This window comes from Thamnophis sirtalis, unplaced genomic scaffold (genome assembly GCF_051295495.1).
Source record: "Thamnophis sirtalis isolate CommonGarterSnake01/CBP01778 unplaced genomic scaffold, rThaSir2_p1.2 scaffold_12, whole genome shotgun sequence".
Classification (NCBI taxonomy): Eukaryota; Metazoa; Chordata; class Lepidosauria; order Squamata; family Natricidae; genus Thamnophis; species Thamnophis sirtalis.
Genome location: NW_028261392.1, coordinates 24,854,168 through 24,876,119, shown reverse-complemented (window position 1 = coordinate 24,876,119; position 21,952 = coordinate 24,854,168). Strand labels below are relative to the sequence as shown.

The 21,952-nt window shown below is 36.1% G+C and overlaps 1 protein-coding gene across 3 annotated transcripts in view; it reads left to right on the top strand.

The window, feature by feature from the left end:
• Positions 1–21,952, top strand: part of PCCA (propionyl-CoA carboxylase subunit alpha) — a 264,528-nt gene that overhangs the window by 119,531 nt on the left and 123,045 nt on the right. For all 3 annotated transcript variants that reach the window (XM_087726871.1, XM_087726870.1, XM_087726872.1), the window contains 3 exons: positions 10,793–10,936; positions 12,022–12,096; positions 18,034–18,102. In XM_087726871.1, the coding sequence (XP_087582997.1) occupies positions 10,793–10,936; positions 12,022–12,096; positions 18,034–18,102 (288 nt within the window). The remainder of the gene's footprint in view (positions 1–10,792; positions 10,937–12,021; positions 12,097–18,033; positions 18,103–21,952) is intronic.

Below are 21,952 nucleotides of genomic sequence, written 5' to 3'. Positions count from 1 at the left end.
CAATTAGAATTTCTTAAAATACCAGTTTTTCATATATTATTCACCTAGAATAATGGAAAAGAATCTTTCATTAAATGCCATTTATTCTTCATAAATCTCCACCTCACCACATCTTAGCCCCAACTATCTATAGAAAATGACTACTTTGTTAACATCATGGTAAAATTGTACAGTGAATACATAAAACCTATGTTGTACAGAAACCTACTGTCTGACGTGCATATCTACATGCTTCCACTCAGAAGTCACCAGTAAATCTACTGAGTGAAAAAAGGCTCTATATTTCTACCACATTTGTTCTTACCGACTTGATAAAGATATCAAGATTGAATTCAGGAGATTAAAATACCCATTCAACAAGATCAGTAGGTAAATCAAATAAAGCCAGGAAGGACCCATTAAAAAGAGAACACAAAACCAGAATGGAACACCATGTTGTTACCTTGCTGAATTGTTGAACTCACAATTCAAGCTCCTCAGAGCATTATTAATAAGCTATAATATAATGAATTTGCATTGCTTTAGATTGTAATCACCTAACCTGAAGCATACTTTTATATACACACATAAGTACATATTGGCCAGGAGGCACCCACAAAAAGTGAAAGGGCTGGGGCAAAAAATTAAATACAAGTAGTTAAAGTTAAATGACTGCAAAATAAGATATCCGATTTTAAAAAATGAACTAATTTCCCTACCTGTTGTTGGAAGGAAACTCCATTTGGTTCAGTTCTAAGCTGGGAGAAAGATACTGGAAACATGGAGGCTGATTGGAAAGAAAGGTTTATTGATGAAGCAGAACCACCAACCACATGTGGTTCTGGGCAGCTGACGAAATGGAGTTGAGAGTGGGTGCATTTTTATACCTTCTTTGGGCTTTGTGTTTGAGCTTCCTGTTCCTGTGCAAGAACATGTCCTTTAATATTCTATTGGCTGTTGTCAGATGTTGGGACTATGTAGGGGGTATAGCTGGCTCCATAGGTAAAAGAGAAAATGCAAATCTTAGGTGCTTGTCTGAGCCAATCTGGTCACCCTTTGGCTTATTGTTTATCTAAGTTTCTAGGTTTATGTGACTTTGAAGTTTGGACTGTACGGGGGAGGTGCATTGAAGGGATTTGTGTTCTGAAAGGTTGTTAGGCAATTCCTATTGTGGCTAATGGCTTTCATCCTGTGTTGGATCTTGGGTAAGGGGCTGCTGTCTAAGCCTACCATTTTGCCAAGAAGTTTTGAAATATCCTGTCTTGAATGGATTTCTGCCCGCAGTATTTGCTTTGCTTATGAATAGAGCTATCTAGATACTTCCTCTTTCAATAAGATCTTTATCTCTTAAGTGCTGGCATCTGCTGTGGGCTATTAAGAAAGCTTGGGGGCTGCTTTGTGTCTTTAGGAGCATGCTTCTCCATTTATCCTTTAGGGAAATATAATATTCTGCCTTTTTAATATTTCTCAAAATATTTCATTCGTCTAAGGTGAGGGGCTTCCCACATATAGGTTTCTACCCATTTAATCAGATCCAACTGATTGGGCATACTACAGATCTTGTCAGCCAAAGAGCAGCTTTCAAGTGGTGGGAATGAGAAAAAGAAAGGCTTTTTCTGCTTTAGCTTCTGCCTTATCACTTACTCCAGAGACTTCCAAACTTTATTATCAGATTACAAAGAGAGATTACCTGTTGGCTTTTCACACAGCTTTAAAAATTTCACTATGCAACTGGCCCTAGGGCTAGGAATATGTGAAGGGGTATCCCATTACTTGACTTTACTATTAATTGATTAATTATCACATCTGCTGTTTAAGCTTATTTATTTTGTGGATTTTTTCACGTCTTTTAAATTGTTTAAATTGTTTTTAAATAAACAAACAAATATGCACCTTTGTGGTTTGATAAAATATTAGACTATTAGATATAGCATACACTATATCATGAAGATGATACTGTCAATAATAATCAGAAAATCAGGCTGATTGAATATCTTGGTAGGCATGCCTATTGCAGTGATGCAGAGAAAATTCAATTCAATTCAATTCAATTTATTAGATTTATAGGCCGCTCAATCCCGGAGGACAATATTGCAACATAAAAACTGATATTAGAAGCTGTTGTCATTCCAGTGTCCAATCTGGCAATTAGTAGTGGTCCACGTCTCACTGTCGTTTAGTGATCGATTTCTACCGGTACGCACCGGTATGCCCGGACCGGTTCCAGAAATTGGGCATACGTTTGCAAACTGTTAGAGCTTGAGGCCCCATACCGTATGGTCTCTCCCCTGGCCTGCCCCCCGCTTGATCTGCCCACCTGCCCAGTCGCCACTTGATCTCTCTCTCCCTCTCCCCGCCTGTCCACACCATGCTTGCCCCGCCCACCCACTTCCTTTGCTGGAGCGGAGAACTCTGTAGTTGGAAGAAGCCCCTGCTTCCTTCTCTTTGACAGCCATATTATTTGCAATGGGGTGGGGGGAGAAATCCATGTGTTACAGGGAGGAAAGGCTGTCCCTAGCAGAAGCTCAGCCTTCTCCCCCCCTCTAACCCATGTATTTCTCCCCACCTCATTGCAAACAATACGGCGGTCAAAGTGAAGGAAGAGGGGGGGGAGCCCATGCTGGATCGGGCTTCTGCTCTGGTGTGGGCTCCTTAAAAAGCCTTCCTATGCCGCTTCCTTTGACCTCTTTCAGTGGCGGGTATGAGGGAAATGTGTGTGTGTGTGTGTGTGTGTGTGTGTGCGTGCGCGCGTGCCCCGCCTCCCCACCTCTGGCAGAGCTGTAGTGTTGGAGCTTGGAGGTGAGGTGGGATTTTTTTCCCCCTTGCTGTTCTGGAAGAAAAGAAATCTAGTGCAGCAGCAGGAGGAGGGGCAGCATAAGGCAGCACCACCTTAAACCAAAACCTCTGAGTAACTGGAAAGAAAGCTTTTTGAGTGGAAATTTTTGGCAGGTTCCAAGCATGGCTTTTTTCCCCAGTTATTCAGAGGCTTACTCAGAGGCTTACTCAGATGGCACTGCTTTACGCCTCCCCTCCTCCTCCTCCTGCAAACGACAGGTGTCTCACACTCAGCGGGCAGCTCAGGGGAGACAATGGCCACGATGACTTCACTTTCCAGGAGCTGCCGCCGCCACCACCACCGCCTAAGCCCTCTCAGGAGCAGAGCAGAACAGGAGCCCCGAAAGCGAAATGTCTCTCCTTTCCAGTCATTGCTGCCCGTTGGCCGATTCCCTGATGCAATTTGTGGAGCTGCTTGCCCTCATGAATATGCGGGAGTGGCGTTTTCAGGCTTTCAATGCCTACGGCTATAGGTAGGAAGATGGGGGCGTCTCGGGAGTGAAGACTTCGGTATCAAGGGTCGAATCTCTCTTCTGCCCCCATGAAAATCACCCCCACCCCACTCACTCCAGTTAAATGTGCGTAGGGTGATAGGGTTAGTTTTAAATAGATTGTGAGGCTTCTTTGCCAGCTCCCAGTTGGCAAAACAGAAATTTTTGCCAACTGGAAGGGATGTGTGTGTGAGAGAGAGAGAAAGAGGGGAGGGAGAGAGAGAGAGAAAGAAAGAGAAAGAGTAAGAGAGAAAGAAAAAGAAAGGAAGGGAGAGAGAGAGAAAGAAAAGAGAGAGACAAAGATAGAAAGAGAAAGAAAAGGAAAGAAAGAAAGAGAGAAAGAAGGAAAGAGAAAGAAAGGAAGAAAGTTGGGGAGAGAGACACAAGAAAGAATGAAGGAACGAAGGAAGAAAGAAAGAAAGTGGGAGAGGGAGACATACAAGAAAGAAGGAAGGAAAAAGAAAGAAAGGAAGGAAGGAAAGAAAAAGAGGGAGAGAGACACAAGAAAGATAGAAAGAAAAAGAAAGGAAAGAAGGAAAGAAAGAAAGAGGGAGAATGAGACACAAGAAAGAAAGAAGGAAGAAAGGAAGGAAGGAAAGAAAGAAAGAAAGAGAAATAAAAATAAAAATAAAGAGAACTTACGATAACAATTGAGCCCAAAATTTTGGTTTCTAAGCAAGAGTGATGTTAAGTGAGTTTCACCACATTTTACAAGCTGGCCACTCCCACCCGGTCACATGACTGCCAAGCCACTCCCACCCAGTCACATGACTGCCAAGCCACCCTCACAAAACAGGCTATACTTACAGAATAGGTTCTAAATTTTATTTGAAACCCACCACTGCCATTTAGCCATGTACACACAAATTTTCAGAATTGTTTGATCAGTTGATTCATACTGGAAACATAATGCCAAATTCTAATTTGATCTACATATGAAAATGTATTTTAAAAAAGTATTTTTCTATACAGACCCTTTAGCTAGAAATACTCTCTGAATGTGTATTGAGATTCTTGACTTTGGCTATTTTACCAATTACTATACTCCAAGTTTCCTTTAAAGAGGAGTTTCCTATTGAAAACAATGATTGACACAAATATAAAGAATCAAACTATTCAAATACTTTTTAACAGCTTGAAAAATATGATTCATAAAGATAATGATTACCTACATTTGCCTAAGACTGACTAGAAATGTGAGAAGCCAGGCCATGATTAAGCCTGCTTAGGTCTGGAAATAGATCAGTAAGGACATTGATTTTTATCGAATTGAGAGATGGTAAAGCATTTGGAATTAGGGGGAAAAAGAGAAAAATGTAAGCAGAAGGACTTTATAGGGGAGACAAATGTTTAAAATGCCACAAGCAGTTTCGTCTTCTGTTGATGTAGAGCAGGGGTGTCAAATGCGATCACGTCACGGGCCAGATCAGGACATATCGCGATGTTTTTTGCCTTTGTGAAGCTGAGGTGGGCCGCCTGTTTGACAGGCCTGATGTAGAAGATTACAGAAATGGACTTGAAAAAAATAAGCAATAACTGTTGGGAAGACTTTAACAGGGAAATGGGAAGATGTGAGAAAGAAAGTCAGCTTGTTCTGCCTTGATTTTCTTTGATTTAAGAGAGAGGGAAGGAGCAACACTGTCAGGCTTTAAAGATTTTGTATTTATGGCCTGTATCAATAAAGTGGATTTTTTGTATGTCTTTTGGTGCCTGTTTCTTGATCTGGCGTCCTTCAAAGGGGCTGACACTTGATATGCAAGCTTTAGCAAATATGATCATCTCAGCACCTGAATACTGCGATGGGCTTACATCTTTAGCTGAAGCATTTTTGGCAGACAAACCTCCAAGCGTTTAAGTTTGTTTTGGCAAATTTCTCTCTCTTTGGCGAATGTTTCATTTGAATTGTGATCTTTTTCTTTGTAAGATAATTATGTATCTCTGATTCTCTTGGGGACAATGTTACATAATTTAACACTACTGAAACTGAATGGGCTCTGAGGCAATCTTGGTTTGAAATGGGTAGTCAAGAAGAGTGGATGTTGATTATTTGCTGTATAACAGTTACACCCTTCCACCCGAACATTACAAAGGACAGGATTTCCTTTAAGAGGAGAAAAGATTCTGACAAAGGTATAAGGAAATGTCTTTTCTATTGAATAAGGCTACAAAGAGAATTGCGAAAAGGTTTCATAAATACTTTTCCAATTATAAATGTAGTTTAAGAAGAAATTCTAGTGACAAAAGCATTGTTTTGGTGTTGGCATATGCTTTAATATGATAGATATATTAAATTATATTAACTTCAATCAGATTCAGCATGTCGCTTTGCAGTTAGCATTTCACTTTCATGGTCTATTCAAGTATAGAGAATTTTGAAACAGATTTGAACAATTGCTCCTCTGTTTTTCTGTTCAGAATCAAAACTGAATATTTGCAGTAGATTTAAACCAGATTTTTTTTCTCATGTCAGGCATATACAACTTAGTACAATGTTAAGGTGACCAGACGTCCCGATTTCAGCGTGACAATCACGCTTTAAAACAATTTGTCCTGTTTCCCTCTGCGTTTTAAAAAAGTCCCGATTTTTTTCTGGCTTCATGTTGAAAGCCCAGTGGATTTGCTTAAGAAATCCTAACCGGGGCAAGAAATCCTAACCGGGGCAAGACAAAAGACACCCTGTCTAACTAACTTCTCTCTGTCTCAGTACTTTCATTGAAGATATTAAAACATTAAAGCAAGAAAACGGACCTCCCCTCCCGCACCCCTTTTTTACCTCATTTTATAAGAAAAAATGACCAAGCACCATAGAGCTGCAGGAAACAGAGCTGCCTAGACTAGCAACTGTTCCTTCCTGGATTTCCCGGATGGGAGGGGCACGGAGTTTGGAGGTCTGCTCGTGTGGCTTCTATTTTTCTTTGAAAAATATTTCCCTGGGACTATTTCACCATTTTAATTTGCTCAGTTCTTTGTATTAACATCTATATCATTCTGGGTTGACTTGGAATGTCTGCCTGCTGGTAAGTGACCTGGCTTTTTTATTTTATTTTTTTAATGTATTTTGAAATAATATTTTATTTATTGTGCATAGGATTTTTTAAAATAGTATTATTCTGTGTGGATTTAAGTTAAGAACTCCCTGTTATTAAGCTTTCCTCAATTAATCTCTGAGTAGATTCCCACCAACTTCAAGATCCCAAGGGCACATCTTGGAAGCTACACCTTTGCTTAGTTTATAGATGATGCCTTTCCTTAAATATGAAAATAAATACATTGTTCAAATGTGTACATCTCAATAGAAATGACTCTCAGGGGTGTACAACAATCCACTAAAATAATAATATAAAACAGTAATTACAAAAACAGGAGCAACTATTATGAAAATTATTATTAAAAATAAAGAATAAAAATGGAGTTATTAAGTATATTAATTGCAGCAACCACAATACAATACCTTGGTCCTTCTTTTCATTAAACTAGACATACCCAATTCCAAGGAATTAAAAGACGCTTGCTCCTGGGGAGGAAAGCTATGGCAAATCTAGACAGCATCCTAAAAAGCAGAGACATCACCCTGCCAACAAAAGTGCATCTAGTCAAGGCTGTGGTTTTCCCATTTGCAATGGATGGCTGTAAAGGTTGGACCAAAAGGAAGGCTGAGTACCAAAGAATGTGAAATAGCAATAGCAATAGCAATAGCAGTTAGACTTATATACCGCTTCATAGGGCTTTCAGCCCTCTCTAAGCGGTTTACAGAGTCAGCATATCGCCCCCACAGTCTGGGTACTCATTTTACCCACCTCGGAAGGATGGAAGGCTGAGTCAACCTTGAGCCAGTGAGATTAGAACCGCTGAACTGCAGATAACAGTCAGCTGAAGTGGCCTGCAGTACTGCACCCTAACCACTGCGCCACCTCGGCTCTTCTGATGAAAAATGGTCATCAGTCACTTTTTTCAATGCCATTGTAACTTTGGTCACTATACCACCTTTCTTGCCACAGTTCTTAAGTGAATAACTGCAGCTGATAAGTTAGTAACATAATCTGGTTTCCCCGTTTGACTTTGTCAAAAGGTGATTATATGACCCCAGGACACTGAAACCATCATAAATACGAATCTGTTGCCAAACATCAAAATTTTGATCGTGTGAACATGAGGATGCTGCAGCGGTCGCTAAGTGTGAAAATGGTCGCTAAGTGTGAAAAATGGTCATCAGTCACTTTTTTCAATGCCATTGTAACTTTGGTCACTATACCACCTTTCTTGCCACAGTTCTTAAGTGAATAACTGCAGCTGGTATTTTGTATTTTGGATAGAATCTTTTTTTAAATAGTCTAAGACAATTTAAAAAAAGAATCCACACAGAATAAATTGAAGTAAAACATTTCAAACTATTTCACACAGAATAAATTGAAGTAAAACTATTTTTAAAAATTCTATGCACAATATATTTCAAAGTATTGTGCATAGAATTTTTAAAAATGGTTTCACTTCAATTTATTTTGGATAGAATCTTATCAGCTGCACTTATTCACTTAAGAACTGTGGCAAGAAAGGTGGTCTAGTGACCAAAGTTACAATGGCATTGAAAAAAGTGACTGATAACCATTTTTCACACTTAGCTACCATTTTCACACTTAGCGACCGTTGCAGCATCCTCATGGTCACGTGATCAAAATTTTGATGTTTGGCAACAGTTACAATTTATATTTGTAAATTGTAGTTATGTTGAAATAAAAAAAATTGCAATACTATTTTTGCGTTGTATGAAAATTTTTGTTGCTCCGTATAAAATTTTTAATCAAGCCCCCCCCCCCCCCGGTCAAAGGTGTCCCTCTTTACCAATCTGAAAATCTGGTCACCTTATACAATGTGCAAAAGATGGTAAGCATGGTTTTAACCCAGTCATAGTTTGTTGCTATGAAGAGTAGCTAAAAAGAATGGAGGAAAAGGAAATTGCTAATCTTTTTCCTGACCTGATAGAGGGGCTTTAGTTCTTTTCTCTCTCTTTACTGTAGCCTGGTAGATTAGCTGTTTCATGACAGCTGGTAAAAAGGCAGAATCTGGTGGAGCCTAACTCTTCCAAGTTAAGGGTGGTTTCCAAAATGGCTACTGGAAATAGAAAAATAAAAATGCAAAAATTAATAAATTCACTGTTAAAATAACAAAGAAAGTGTGTATGCTGTTCTTAGTAAGAAAATAAACATAGAATAAAAAGACAATTAACTATTGTTTCAATCAAATGATTTTATTGTTGAAACATCCAACTGTTTTTGCATGTACTTTGCTCTCCCACCCTTTTATAACTGCTTTTTACAAAGAAACCATATTGATGGAACAGGCAATAATGTTTTTATAGACAGTGATTAAATTATATAAATGTTGCTAAATATTAAAGCTGCAGAAATATTTTGCTTTCAGAATGAGTTTGTACCTAGCTTGACCATAAAAAGTGAAACACTACTTTATGGTAACTATGGGGAAGTTACTATATTTCACATTAGAAAGAAAACTTAATTTAAAAAATACAATAAAATGACACAGTTAGAATAATACAGAAGTTTCAGATATATTGAAAAAAATTTCAGTAGTTATAGATATCTTAAAACAGTAAAAAAAGAGTCAGATTTCTTGAGAAAATAAATATGTTTCCCCCAAGTGTGTTGATAATTTCCCTGCGGGGAGGCAGGGAATATTGTGGGCCCCATCCCTGAGGGAGATACACCTGATGGGACCCAGAAGAAGGGCCTTCTCCATGGTGGCTCCCTGTCTCTGGAACATCATTCCCCAGGCGATTAGAATGGCCCCCACTCTAATACTTTTTCAGAAGGAGCTGAAGACCTGGTTCTGCCAGTGGGCCTGGGGAACCCAGGGAGGGATGGAGCCCATTAAATGGCCCGTGTGATCTGTTGTTGCTGGGGCAGGAGGTGGAGGGTGATTTTATTATATTAATTTATTTGATTCTTTTAAAAATAGTTTTACTGTAAGCTACGTTGAGTCACCATGGGCGAATTCAGGTGGCAATATAAATTTAATGATAAATAAATAAAATAGATAAAAATAAAATAATTTACATATTTGACAGGGTAGAACTTCAGTGTAGATGAAGAATTGATTGTCATTTCATCAAGAGTCTTAATAAGATTGATATACCTGTTAAAGTATTACGCATTTGACACTAAGTCCTAAAAGAAGCATCTTAATCATATAATAAAACCTTCATTTTAGTATAATAGTTAGAATGGTGCTTATTTCAGTGATGTCACTGAAACAGCTAAGTTATCTTAAAATATGGTGGTGTAAAATTTTAAATGCACAGAGAGCTAATTATAAGTGCCATCTGTTAATTTTACTCGTTTTTTTGGCAAAGACCATTATGGAGATATTACATCCGACAAAATGTTATCCTTCAATTATGTACTTCAAACAAATACTTCATTTGTTCAGTGACCTTTTTTGTGTCACAAATACATGAAGTATGACAACTCTTAATGGAGAAATGTTTGTGAAATAGTGTTTCTTAAGACAGTATTTCACAGACATAGTATTTCAACTGCAATAACACTTTACAATAAAACAAAATGATTAAATCCTTCCTTCCTTTCCTTCCTCCCTCCCTCCTTCCCTCCCTCCCTCCAGCACCTATTATGCTAACCTGCTCTTTAAATGTACTTATTTTATCATTATTTAAAGTCAAATTTGCAAAGTTAAAATATACATTATATAAATCTGTCTTACTAGTCAGAGCAACTCTTGCACCACTTCTCCTTTTTGGTTTAACTGGGAGTGAGGGTATTCCCATGACAGCATCATCCTGAGTTGTTAGCAGCTATTTGTTGAGAGCATGCAGTGATTCTACTGGTCCAGCTCTGCTATTATGCATGTTAAGCACTACAGAGATAAGTCTGTATGGAAAAAAAAAAGCCAACAACCCTAAAGTATCCATCTGCTCATTTCTGCTACACTGCATTGATGTAAGATTACGCTAATCTCGTTGCTTGTCAGGACAGGTTAGTGAAAGCAGGCGTGTGGGTAAGACTTAGCTAGTCTGATTCTATGGAAGATTGTAGGCTGCTCCTGTACATGCCATGTTAAGTGTAGCAGACCATGTTAAGTGTAGCAGAACGGGCTGATTATCAGCCAGCTTTTTGAGATTCAGTCAAAATGCTTTTGTATTTCTAGATTAAAAGTTGTTCTCTTTTTTAAAGTCACCTCCCCAAAACAAATGTACTCTTATCTGTCCATCCATCTAGCCAGTCTGTTTTAGCCATTATCTGCAATTATTCTTTGCTTGGTTTTGTTGCATATCTATTTTCTGCAATAAATAATAGACATATAGTTTCTGTATGTCTTGTGTAACAAAGAGGATCATCCATAGTCCTTATTGTAAGTTAACATTTCCACCCCCTCCCCCACAATTTTTGTTATCGGGTTGAGATATTAGAAAGTTTAGTTGTGTTGTTACTGACTGACAGTTCTTAACCTTGCAGGTTGAACATCCCATCACAGAATGCATTACCGGTTTGGATCTGGTCCAAGAAATGATCCGTGTTGCTAAGGGATACCCTCTCAAGCACAAGCAGGCTGATATCCCCATCAACGGCTGGGCAGTTGAATGTCGAGTATATGCGGAGGTAAAAAATAACTTAATAGCCAAAGGAGAATTGCTGTAGAAGAAACTTGTTAGGTGTTGGGAGAAGCTAGGATTTCTTTTTATCTTGTTTTTCTTTTTCATTCATTTTATAAAATTCTCTATAGTCTAGAGAATAATATATTGGGGAAAAGATTATAATGGTATTTCAACATTGTGTACAATTTTACTTATTTATGAAAGCAAAGGCAACGTACTAAGTCCTTAAAAAATGGTCTGAAAAGAAAATGTGGTTGCTGTACATTTCCAGTAGATATTATAGACTATGTATCTATAATAGGCTATACAGCTAAGTATTATTTATAACCAATAGTAGTATTTTTAAAACATCCCTTTTTATCTGGAATTGATAAAGTTAAATTTTATAAACTCTGCCACTGGGATTTGAAAGCAAAAGTTGAAGAACTTGTTTTTTATTTTAAAGTCACTGTTAGAATATTTGGTTCACTTTTCTTTATATTGGATAAAATATTATTTTATGTCCCCACCCCCTGTTTATTTTTTTCCTCTGAGTGTTCTTCAAATCCAACTTACATGACTGAGGATTTGAATACAATAATACATACAATAATGTGAAAATTTTATCCACATGTTTGGGTCAAACAGTGCAAATTGCCTTTATACTGGGATGCATGCCTTAAATATAACGTAACAGTATTATTAATTTATACAGAGTGGGATACTAAAAACCCCGAGTCTTGTGTACAATTCCAGAAGTACTTGTCTGCGGAGTATTACTGTGTGTGTGCATGCGTGCGCGTGTGTGTGTGAGTGAATGTGGTGAACGTGTGCTCTTAGCTTGCCCCCTAGTATTGTGCTTTCTTTTAGAAAGGTTGCCCTTGCTTTAATAAAGGCACAGCAGGAAGTTTTTAGCTTTAACAAATCGTCCATGACTTGAATGGAAGAAGCAGTTTCATAACCCTACTAAAATAAGTCATTTTGAGAACAAAATATAGTTGGTCCATATTTAAAGTAGAGGAAATGCTTAGTTTCCCAGTAGCTTAACCTTGCTTCCTGTGCTTTGTCTTACAAAGTTAATACCACTCTGTGTTTTGAATTTCATTTCAGGACCCTTACAAATCTTTTGGTCTGCCCTCTGTTGGCAGATTGTCTCAATACGAAGAGCCCCTGCATGTCCCAAATGTAAGTCATTGTGATGTTTTATTATTTCTTATTTTCAAAGCATGAAGAATTCATAGATTTCGTAGTGTTTTGCAGATTTAGAAGAGATCGGGCTGTCTTAAGGCTAGTTGTCCTAAACTATTTCTATAAACCAAGGAGGAATGTAGTTAATTATATTAATTAATGGTAATTAGAAATGAATTTACTGTACCTAAAACAAACACAAACAAACACACAAACACCATATATCCCGGGATGTACATCTAAATAAACTCAACCATTCTACATAGTCATTCTTTAAAGATTTGGACTAGCCATGATATAATTCTAGCTTTTATAATGGAATGCTTCTATTTCTTTAGATTGGAATCTTTTTAAAAGATGAAAGGCAATTTTCTATACATAGTGAAAAGTGCTTTATTATACTGTACAAAGGGTTTTTAAAAGTTCTTGTTTAATTGGTTGTTATACACAAGGCAAATGCATTTCTGTTCTTCAAGGTAGCCAAAATATGGGTACAACACCAAGCATGGAATGGTGTTGGCTTTGTGAAATGACAACGGGGATACTACTGTGAACAAGATTATTTACCAATATTAGTTACATGGGGAAATCGTTATTCTCTTGAATTTTAAATTTGGTGAAACTGAATGTAGGATTTATTTGATTTCTAAAATTGTTTTTGCTTGTATAATTTCTATAGATGTTTGACCCGGGGGGAGGGGGGGGCTTTAAGAATTCAAGCTGTGTTTAAAAGCAGAAATACAACTTATAAAGGTTTAGTAAATTCTACATGATATTAAATGGAAGAGTTATAAAACACACAAACACACACACACACACACATTACAGAATGTGTCTTAATCACGGTTAATGAAAACCAAATGAACTAAGGAAGAATTTCCAGTAATTACTCTGGGGGTGGGTTGAGGTTTTTCACCATGGTGTAATAGCTAACAGGTTGTCAAATATTTTGCCCTTGCAAGTTTTTGCAATTTGCAATATTCCGAACATGAGACCTGTTGAAAGTACAAGTGATAATGGACAAACTCTACCTCCTATGGTCTTTGTCCCACCAAATCTTTCTTCAATTAATGCTGCAGCAGGAGTTTTATGTAATAACATTTGCACTTATGAGCCATCCAGAGAAAGAAAAAAACAATTAAAATACCTTAAATGTTCTGCTTACTGCTGTTATTTGCTTGTGCGAATGTTGCATGTCAGCTAAATGGATCACAAAATAGATAAAGTGATTGGGTGCAAGAGAGTGCATGCTAAGCTTTGTCTATCATTATTGCTGGGAGCAATCAAATTGATGCCAGCAGGACAGTAGATGCGTTGACAGCTGTAATTATGTATCTCCATGGTGATCACTTTTGGCCTGTCATGGAGGCCTGCAAGTCCCCTCCTTTGCAAGCATTTAATCAGATTGGGCTGTCACTTGTCAGGTAGACATGGTGGGTTGGGAGCTGTGCTTAGGGGAGAGGTGAATTGAAAATGAAGGGTGGGAGATGCCTGATAGATTCACATGCTCCATCATGATACTGAGGGAAGAAATTTTAATTATGTTGGACGCCGAAGAGTAATGATTTTTGAGGATTTCATATGAAGTGCCTGGGCCTTTCCCTTTTGGTGTGCACTCACTGTGTTAAAATAGCACTTCTTCTTTTTTTGCAAATTGTGTTGGTTTATTTTGTTTTTCTTTTTATAAGCAGCAGGGCACATTTGAAATTCAGAGAATATTCTCTCAGTTGCAAGGGTCCTATAAGTCTATGGAAATAGTACAGTAGAGCATTTCTTTGCATTTTCCTTATAAAGATTAAGCATTTCTTCTATTTCCAAAATTGACCAAAACTAAATTATTTGCCAAAAGAGAAAGGTATAGTCAGAGAGATCTAATGATTAAAGGTAAAGGTTCCCCTCGCACATATGTACTGGTCGTTCCTGACTCTAGGGGGTGGCGTTCATCTCTGTTTCAAAGCTGAAGAGCCAGCGCTGTCTGAAGATGTCTCCTTGATCATGTGGCCATTTTGACTAAACACCAAAGGCGCACGGAGCACTGTTACCTTCCCATCGAAGTGGTCCCTATTATTCTACTTGCATTTTTTTTTCACGTGCTTTCAAACTGCTAGATTGGCAGAAGCTGGACAAGCTCACTCCATTACATAGTACTAGGGTTTTGAAGCACCGAATTGCTGACCTTTCTGATCGACAAACTCAGTGTCTTAGCCATTGAGCCACTGCGTCCCCCCGTGATTAAAGTACCAGGCTAGAAAACAAGAAACTGTGAGTTCTAATTCTGCCATAGACAAGAAAGCCAGCCACCCTATCTCAGCCCAACCCACTCACAGGGTTGTTGTGGGGAAAATAGGGAGGAGGATTAGGTATGTTTGCTACCTTGAGCCATTTATAAAAATTATGGCAGGATATAAATAAACACTAAATAAATAAAAATAGTGCAGAAGTACAGTTGCGTTCGTTGATTAAAGCTCCAGACTTGCAATGGTCATGAAATCATTATTATTTGTTTAATATAAGCATAATAGAGTCTACATAAGGGGTCAGACTTGCCACAAATAAAGTAACAAGACATACTCTTGTTTATATGCACTCATTTTTTAAATACCCTTGGCAACAAATACTTAGTTTTCCTCATTACAGGCAATTACCAGCTATGCACATTTAAGAACATAGGCGATGCCCTGCTGGTTTAGACCTCTGGCCCATTTAGTCACCCAGCAAGCTCTTCTCAAAGTGGGCAACCAAATGCACAAGGAAGCCTAGTCTCCCAGTTGAAGCCGCCTGAGGCAGTCAGAATGCCATTAAGGTTGATTCAGCTCTCCGAATTCTCCAGTTATCATGATCATTGTTGAGAATTTTGAGAGTTGAAATCTCCACATCTAGATATTGGTCAGGTTGAGAAGCTTTTGAGGGTTAATGCTTGTGCATGAAACAGAGAACTTGCTTTTAACCTCGGTGTTGTGTTCCTGTGGTAGATTCATACCTTGCCTTCAGGAAAAGAAGGTGACTAGATTTTTAATTTCCTTCCATTTTTCTGTAGTGCTGACCTTTATGTTGATAGGAAACATTCTTTCTTTTATTAGCCTAATAAAATAAACAAGCTTTCTCTGCCCTCACAAATTAAGATGTGATGTGTTAGGAACCCTAAAAGCCGTATTGTCAATACAACAAAAATGTTTGGTAATCAGACCCACTGAAACTCAAAAATAGCTTTTTTAGTGGTTTACTTATAATTTTGCATTTTTTCCATCTCTGGTATGTGTTTATATGTGATATTTGCCTTTAAAATGTCAGAAGTTGCTTGATCCTAAATAGTATTAATTAAAAAGATATGTTTTTCTGGTGCTATGGATAGAGACTTGAAAATCTTGAGGTTAATAACTATAGTTACTGTTACTGTTAAACTTCATTTGAAATAGCCTAGTATTATTTATAACATATTAGATTGTACTTGCATAAATAGTATTGTATTAAAAAAACAAATTACTAACTGAAGGCAATTACAAGAATAAAAATATATGTAGAATATTAAAGAATTACTGGTGCCAAGTTTTACTGAGCTGTTAAAGCTATTTCGTATAGCATTGCCCTAGATATCTAATTTCCTATTTACAGAAGGAAATTATCTGTGTTTCACTATTTTACTGGAAATTAGGATTAAAATCTAATCTGTTCACTCAAGACTATATGCCATCACATTGAAAATTGACCATAACTTTTCTTTTAAATTTTAAAATTTGATTCTCTTTGTCGGTTTATTTCCATGTGTTCTGCAGCCAAGCAAGAACCACTAGTCCAGGAAACATTAATAACATTATCAACTTCCTATTTTTAAGATGTAGAGATTAACATAGGAAGCCCTTAAGAAGACGACTGCACCATAAAATTCATTAGGATTTTTGCAAAAATAGAAACAATCAGTAAATAAAAATCCTCTTTTACCTGTGTAAGAGCACTGTTTTACTATCCGTTAACGTATATAAGTTGCAGTATCCTATGCGATCCATATGGAATCTTAAATAGAATGTAACATACTCAATGGCATTAAAAGTGCTTTTTCCAAAAGGTAATTGGACTTCGTTGACTTTTTTCTCTGAAAACATTTTGCTTCTCATCCAAGAACCTTCAATGACCTGGATGAATAAAAATCTCTATAGACATTCAGCCATGATGAACAACCTTTTCCCCTTTACAAATTTCAGAAGTTTTCATTTACCTTGCAATTTAATATTTGCAATTTTTTAATCGTCACAGCCCTGCTATGTTAGCTTGCAAATAATAGTGCATGTTTGAAACGTCAAAGGCATAACAAATTCGAATGATTACTGCCACTTTGTTGCATAACAAATCTTGTTTCATGAGGAAATATATTCCCTTCTTTTTGGGTTACTGTGGCTTCCTTTTTAATTCTTTAGCTTAGAATTTTCTGAAGAGATATGTTTATATTGGAAAATTACTTTGTACCCTTCCTTGCTTTGTTCTTAAAATTTTAATTTTTAGGTATGTATTTTGTGGTGATGCAGAATTTTGAAAGTTAGTTTCCGTTCAAACTTCAATAATTGTGCTTGCATATTTTCTCTTCTGTGGAATGAGGATAGCTAGCATCATTGTTTTGATGACTGGGCATTTCTAAGGTATCTTGTTTGTTTTCTAAAGAAGGTGCTTGACAGTTGCTGTTTGAATTAAGAAGCCTGTATTAGTAAATGTGTAATTATAAAGCACAATTCATCTTTTTTTTTCATCATGAAAGAATGTGATGCAGTTTTCATAGAGTAAAGCCTATTAGGACATGTCATTTGGATAATAAAGTCATCAGTGTGACCTCATGTGGATATTGTAGACAAGAGGTTCTACATCTGGTCCCTTGATAATTGCCTAAATTAAAATCTAAAAGCCTAACAGCCGTTGGGTTGACCTCTTTCTGCCTTGTTGCAGACAGATGAACTGCTGTTTTATTACAAAAAATTCTTTTCCCCAGGTGAAGATTGAAGGGAGTTTCTAAGCTTCTTCTTTCCCTCAGCCGTCCAAACCCAAATGCAATATTTTGTGTTATATCTCTTTCACCTCATCAGGTTTAGTTTTTCTTCTCAAAATTATCAGAGACTATTATATTATATTATTATTTTTTAAAGAAAAGTCTATTTGTTTCAGTTAACATGCTTTACAAATTTCAAAAACATCAAGGACTTATTCTGGAATTAGTTATTCAATAATTAAGATTTATTTTTAATGTTCATCCTGGTAAAAAGTAAATAGATTAAAATTATATTAATTAATAACACTAAGTTTTGTGGGTTAATTAACAGTTACCAGATACTTCAAACAGTTCAATAGTTAGCAGAGTCTTGTATGTGTGTGTGCGCGCGCCCGCACACATGCCTTTATATGTTGATGTATTCATTTTCCCCATCCAGTCTATGAAATTTTAAAGAAACCTCTTTAAAACTGTAACCTTGCAGAATATAACTTTGCAAAAAAACTCTCTGAATGTCATTAGAGTTGCATATTTGAGAAAAATAGTTTCAGATGAAAGTGAAACCGAAAGGAAATGGTTGCATTTATGAAAGTTAGACACCAAGAATTAATAGAAGCTAGCTTATCAGGTCTAAAGTTTCTTTTTGGTATACCTGAGTATTCTTCTAGCCTGGGTGTCGTAAGATATACATGGTGTCATTACAAAACACTGATACTTTTTGTGCATGTTGTTGGAAAAATCAATAACTACAAACATGTTTTATGGCAGTGGTGAATTCCCAAGTGGAGGATTTAAGACTTAAATATCAAAATACAGAGATAAGATTTGTGGAAACGGTCTATGGTCCATTACAATAAATGCAACATTCAAAGAAAAGAGTAATGGTCACACTTACTATTATTAATAATAACTAACCCCAACCTCCTCCTATTATAAAATTAATTTATCTCATTTTGTTCTAGGTTCGTGTTGACAGTGGCATACAACAAGGAAGTGAAATTAGTATTTATTATGACCCCATGATTTCAAAAGTAAGTCAATTTTTATCTATTGAAATACACATGCTATTTTTGAAAATGTGTGCATATTGAAAAGTGTAATTTCCTCAGCTAAAGAGATTCTTTCTTTTGATAAAATCTTTGCTATAGTGATCCATTGAAAGTATATAATTATTTCATCTCTCTTGAAATGTACTTTTGTTTTATTCTGTATGGTAACAGGATACCATTTCAGTAGAATATGTATGTCATGATATAACATTGTTACAGGAATGTCATTATTTAAGAAATAGTTTTATTTTGGAATACAAAAATCTTATGTTTGTGTAACTACAAATTTTTAAAATATCCTCCTGAAAAGATGAGAATTAAAATTAGGCAATTCATCACAGTGTTTTGTGAGCATAAATCTTTTTCTTTTAGCTTTCAGCTTTAATAGGGACAATAGTGACATCTGAGTTAACTGAAGTATAAACAAGTCTTTACTATCCCCTTTTCTTTATGTCTTTGACCAAGACACAATTAAACCTGAACATTTCTAATAAACTATTAATTCCTATTTATCTAGATTGGGACATTATGATAACAAGGTTCTGAAAAGTCATAATATTGAATCGTGATTGTTTTCATAACTAGTTTGCTTTGTAATAATAATTGAAGTTTGCTGCTTTGTAAGAGCACTAGTTAGAGCTGCCCATTCTTAAATAAATAAATAAATAAATAAATAAATAAATAAATTGAAAGGTGCAAAAAACTAATTCTTATTCTGATTAATTATCTCGAGTTGTGGCATCCTGAGCTTAGATGTTTAACCTGAAGACGTTTAAGCTATAGTAGAATGAACTACTAATACTTGTAGACTCTCATAAACCTCATGGCTTCTAGTTTATCTTAAAAAGATTAAAATCTGTCTTGTTTTTGTTAATGACAAAGTGCGCAAAGCGCTTGCAAAGCAAACCAGCAGTAACGCTGGCAGCAACTCATCCCTGGTACTGTGTAAGAAAGTTCAATATTTCCTTCCAGCTAGTTTAATTGAATGACTCTTGGTTCTTATATTGTGAGACAGGAAGAAAAGTTCTCTGTCCACTTTCAATTCTTTGCATTATTTCATATGCTTCAAATGCTTTCCTTTTTTTTGTTCTTTTCCTAAGCTAAATGATGTCAGCTTTTCTAGCCTTTTCTCCCAGGAATTAGAGTTTTCTAATTATTTTGGCTACTCTTTTCAGCACTTTTTTCATTATATGTATTTTACTGTAATATCATTTTTCAGATGTGGCAAGGAGAACTGCACATGGTATTCCAAGTGCAGACATATCGTAACTTCATAGAAGGTATATTGTAGGCAGTTTCATTTCAATCCCTTCTCTAGTAATCAATAGCATCAGATCTGGCTTTTGAACAACTACTGAAAACTGAGTGAAGGTTTCAGTGCAGTTAGCCACTATAGTTCAAATGAGATTTTCCTAATTAGTGATACAGATCATTAGAATAAATGTGAAATCCTCTTGCCTCAGTGTGCATCCATTTATACTTATTTAAGTGCATGTTCAACATTTCTCTAGCTTAAAAAGAGCCTTCGTTATATTGTCATAATCACTTTTTGTTTCATATCCTTAATTACTTGGTATTATTTCCAGTCTGTCCAGCTTTCTGGTCACTTAAGTCAATATCTTGTATGAATAACTTAAAAAATATTGGTTCCAGTGTAGGTACTTGAAGTCCTTGCTTGCACTGAAAATATTGATTACTTATCTGTATTCTTTGGTTTCTAATTATTTCATGCACACAAACTAGAATAGACCCTTGTTGTATGCTACTGATTGTAAATTCTCTGAAGAATCCTTCCTGAGAAACTTTGTGAAAGGTCTTTTGAGAATCCAGGATACTGTATGGACAGCACACTTATATTCACACACCTGTTGACACCTGTCTCTCAAAAAAGAATGCAAAAGGTGACAAGGCAAGATTTACCTTTGCAAAATCCACGCTGCTTCGCCTTCATCTGTTTTGTTATGCTATTTCCCCAAAATTTATATTAAGGGAAGAGGCATTAAACATGTTCCTCAAGGTATCCTACACTACCACTTATTACTGCAATTTGGTTTAATTGTTCCAATTTATGTCCTGAAAAGGTCAGTACACATTTAGGGGTATGCTTTGTATAATTTGTTGTGAAGACATATGTAAAGAATTCATTCAGGTTTCCCTTAATGTTTCTTTCCATTTGCTCTTTAAATTCTTTTTGCTGCCAGAGTTAATTTTCCTCTTTTTTCTTGTTGTAATAGATTTTCTACTTTCCAGCAGAAAACTTTGCAGGAGTTATTCTGTAACACAAAACTGTAATAGAAGATTTTCCAGAGAGTTATGTTGGTCTTTTCTTTAGTATGGTTCATACTTCTTTGTATTGTAGAATTCATTTCAGCTGAACCTCATTACCTTATTTTTCAATTGTCCTCTAGCCATTATAATTCAAAGAATCTCTCTCTTTTGTTTTTGGTTTCTTTTATTTTAATCATCTCTATTTTGAGAAGTTTCACCATTTTTATTCAAATATGATTGTGTTTGCACCTAGTTAACAACTTCCATTACACACTAAAACTAGCTATAACACCATTGTGATCGGGATTCCTTATTGGTTTTACCATATCTTGCAGTAGTCCACAAACACCAGTTAAGATTTAATTTAGAATTGCATCTTCTTTGGCTGTTTCCAAGATCAATTATCCTAAGGCACAGAATTTGATATTTGCTAATTTTATTATTTTTATACTAGAGCTACATACATTGAAGACATCTGTAATTGAGCAGCAAATTATCAATTTCTTTGGAAGTATTGAAAAGGAAGTAATCTCTTAGAAGAAGATAATAGAACTAGCAAAACTTTTGAACTGCCAAGAAATTAGTGGAGACAATATAATATATGAAAGTAGGGCAAATCCTGATAGATTTCCAGTTGAATGGAACAGAAATTTTATAGATATATTAACAGCTATATTGTTAGAGATATATAATAAATAATGTAATCTTTCTATATTTCTCCTGTTATTTTATGTGTCCTATATTACACTATAGGGAAGACCTTCCTAGATGTGCAAGCTACAGATTAGAACGTTGGCTCACAGTGGATGTTTAATTGCAATACTATCCAGGAAGCCACAAAAAGTAATACCATTGATCATTCCCATCTTGATTTGGATTTATAAAAAATAGACAAGCATCTGAATAATAACCATTCTAGGATTGATATTTTAGACACTGCAGCAGATAAATGAGAACCAATAGAAAAGAATATTTATAGCTCAGAGTTGAACTTTGGGGTTCTTGGTGCTCTCTGAGTTTGGTGGTTTTCTTGCAGATATTTCATAGTATATAAAAATAAGAGGAAACCTCACTCCCTTCTAGCACTGATGATGTTACCTTGCTTGATAATTAAATGTCTACAAGAAAATCCCCAAAGCTCAGAAAGCACCTGTATGTCGTGTCCCTTTTCAAATGTGATTCAGCCACATTAAAATAATAATAATTAAAAATGTCTTAATTTCCCATATGATATTCCCAGTGTTTATTGGTAGGATGGAATCAATGGGTGCAGCCTAATTTTATTTTAAGCACACACACAAATAAAAAAAACCTTTCACTTCCAGTCTGAACCTAACAGCATCAGTATCACTGCCAGTCCATTTTGTTTTTGTCAGAAATCATGTAACTATCGATTCTATAGATGCCAGTTTGTCAAAAGTTAATAAATGGTCTCATAAAATTACCAGATGTAGAGTGTGATGTAGGAGTCTGCTTGAATGGCACCCTGCCAGTGCTGAGAGAAAAAGCTAGAAACATGTATATAACTTACGTTTTGGATATCCGATTCCTAATTTAGAATAAG